The 1,995-nt window shown below is 32.6% G+C and overlaps 2 protein-coding genes across 3 annotated transcripts in view; one reads left to right on the plus strand and one right to left on the minus strand.

Moving 5' to 3' along the window:
* The window catches only part of LOC119593144 (mitochondrial import inner membrane translocase subunit Tim29-like), a 3,797-nt gene extending 2,503 nt beyond the window's left edge, over positions 1-1,294 (minus strand). The window contains exon 1 of the mRNA XM_037942108.1: positions 1,176-1,294. Coding sequence (XP_037798036.1) covers positions 1,176-1,278 — 103 coding nt within the window. The 5' untranslated portion in view covers positions 1,279-1,294. The remainder of the gene's footprint in view (positions 1-1,175) is intronic.
* Positions 1,295-1,629: 335 nt separating this feature from the next.
* LOC119593145 (lys-63-specific deubiquitinase BRCC36-like) overlaps positions 1,630-1,995 on the plus strand; it is a 6,359-nt gene continuing 5,993 nt past the window's right edge. Inside the window, exon 1 of one of the 2 annotated variants that reach the window (XM_037942109.1) lies at positions 1,630-1,709. The gene's annotated coding sequence lies outside the window, so the exon portion shown is untranslated. Of the gene's footprint in view, positions 1,788-1,995 lie in introns of both variants that reach the window. The other variant, XM_037942110.1, reaches the window with a different exon arrangement.

The following is a 1,995-nucleotide window of genomic DNA, read 5'->3' on the forward strand; positions in this document are numbered from 1 at the left end:
CATAATGAAGGTTTACCATGTATGATGATATGGGATGGCAAGTTTCCAATTTAATTTATCAGTTGTAATTAATCAAATGACAAAAGCAAATGTGCTTATCTTAAAAGAACTGTTAATAGCATTCTAGTGAAATTGAAACATACATGACACCAACCTTCACATACCAGTACAAAACAAATTTAACAGAGGAAAAAAATATATCAGCCATGTGTGATATGTAACTGCTATAGATATCCTACTCTACCATAAAATACCAAGTATACCTATACAATTTAAAGGGTGTTGTGGCTCTATCTTGCCAGAACATGTAAAGGTGATCTGGTATAGGCTGGTTGGAATCTGTAGCACCTGTGAGAGGAGAGTGGGGCAAAAATTACCTATTTCTATATGGCCTGACACCATAAACAGTTATCCAGTGACTGCATAAAGCAATGCCTTGGTCTCCACACTTCATCATGGCTCAACAATTGACCATCAAAATTTTGGCAAGATAAGTGGCTGGACTAATTCCTTATTCAATGACATATTGGCTGGGAGGTCTGTAAGAAGACATGTGGTAGAAGTTTGCTAACCCTTATGAAAGTGGAAGAAGACCCTAATACTAGAGTCACTGCAAGTAACATTTTTAATACCTAACTGCACCATAATTATACCCTTGTGCAAATTAATTCATACAGGAGTTAGGATCCTTTAGGTTGATATAAACAATTGTATCCAGTTTAGTTTTAATTTTCCAAAGCTGTGGGGAACAAGGTAAATAGAACATATAATGGACAGAATAACACAAATGAAGACATTTTTCCTCTATGCCATTTCCATTTACTTATTAATACTACTTATGTATTCCGTAATAAAAATACTACATACTTATTTTTCGTTCCTTTATGCAATATTTTTCTTAAAATTTAACCTTGCCACCTAAAACTACTAAAAGGTTTAACGATTCTGGAAAATACGAGGTAGTTTCAGGACTTACAACGATTTCCTGAAAAAATGAGCAAACAAACCCAAAACATTGTAAATCACCTAAAAAGTATTCTTCTTTTACACGGTATTACACTTTAATACACGAATCTTACCGGGTACCCATGCAAGGAGGATATACATTTCTCAAAGTACAGCAAATACAGAATATATAAATAACAGATACATTATTTTATCGCTTCATTACATACCCCACTTCTCTATATAGCCTCCTTTCCATTTTTCTGGTAATTTCACTCTCCATGGCTCTTTTACACTTAGCGAGGATAATCTTCTCACGGCTGAAGTAAACATCTTGTGGACATTGAAGGGACTACTCGTGCAAAATAATGGAAATAATGTTTATATTTACAAGATAATGTGTGTGTATCTGGGAATTGTATAAATGTCTGTGTATTTTATTTGTGATCTACGTTTCATATTGGTGAATATTATCAAAATTAGATAAACTTGTTCATATATATGCACTCTCCCTATAGAAACCGTGTGGGTTTAAAAGGGGTCACTCATATAACAACAAAAAAAGTATACACTTTCATTATACTCGCATATATTTGTCCTGTCTTAAGAATATTTTTTTCGTCTTATTAACTATCTGTTTTATCGACAAACATGAAAACCAACTAAACCATTGTTTATCTACATATACCATCCCTGCATTACTCTTATGAAAGACAATTTTCACAAAATATTCAACTTCAGAATTCCATATTGAACAGCGAAAGGTACAGATAGTGAAACTTTTTAAATGATCCTTTATTGACGAAGATATTTATATGTGTCTGCAGATTTTCTCCGCATAGGTGAAGGCTGTACACAATGAGATATTTCATATAATTATTATAAAAAGATATATGCTTACAATATCTGTTAATTACTTACAGAAAGGAGAGTATAGCAGTAGTAAGTTATGCAGTTTGTTTGATTAAGAATATATCATGCTGTATAAAAAGCCTGTTTCACTTATCAAGAGAAATACTATCATGCTGTATATTTTCACAAAAAAATCTC

This window comes from Penaeus monodon, chromosome 31 (genome assembly GCF_015228065.2).
Source record: "Penaeus monodon isolate SGIC_2016 chromosome 31, NSTDA_Pmon_1, whole genome shotgun sequence".
Classification (NCBI taxonomy): domain Eukaryota; kingdom Metazoa; phylum Arthropoda; class Malacostraca; order Decapoda; family Penaeidae; genus Penaeus; species Penaeus monodon.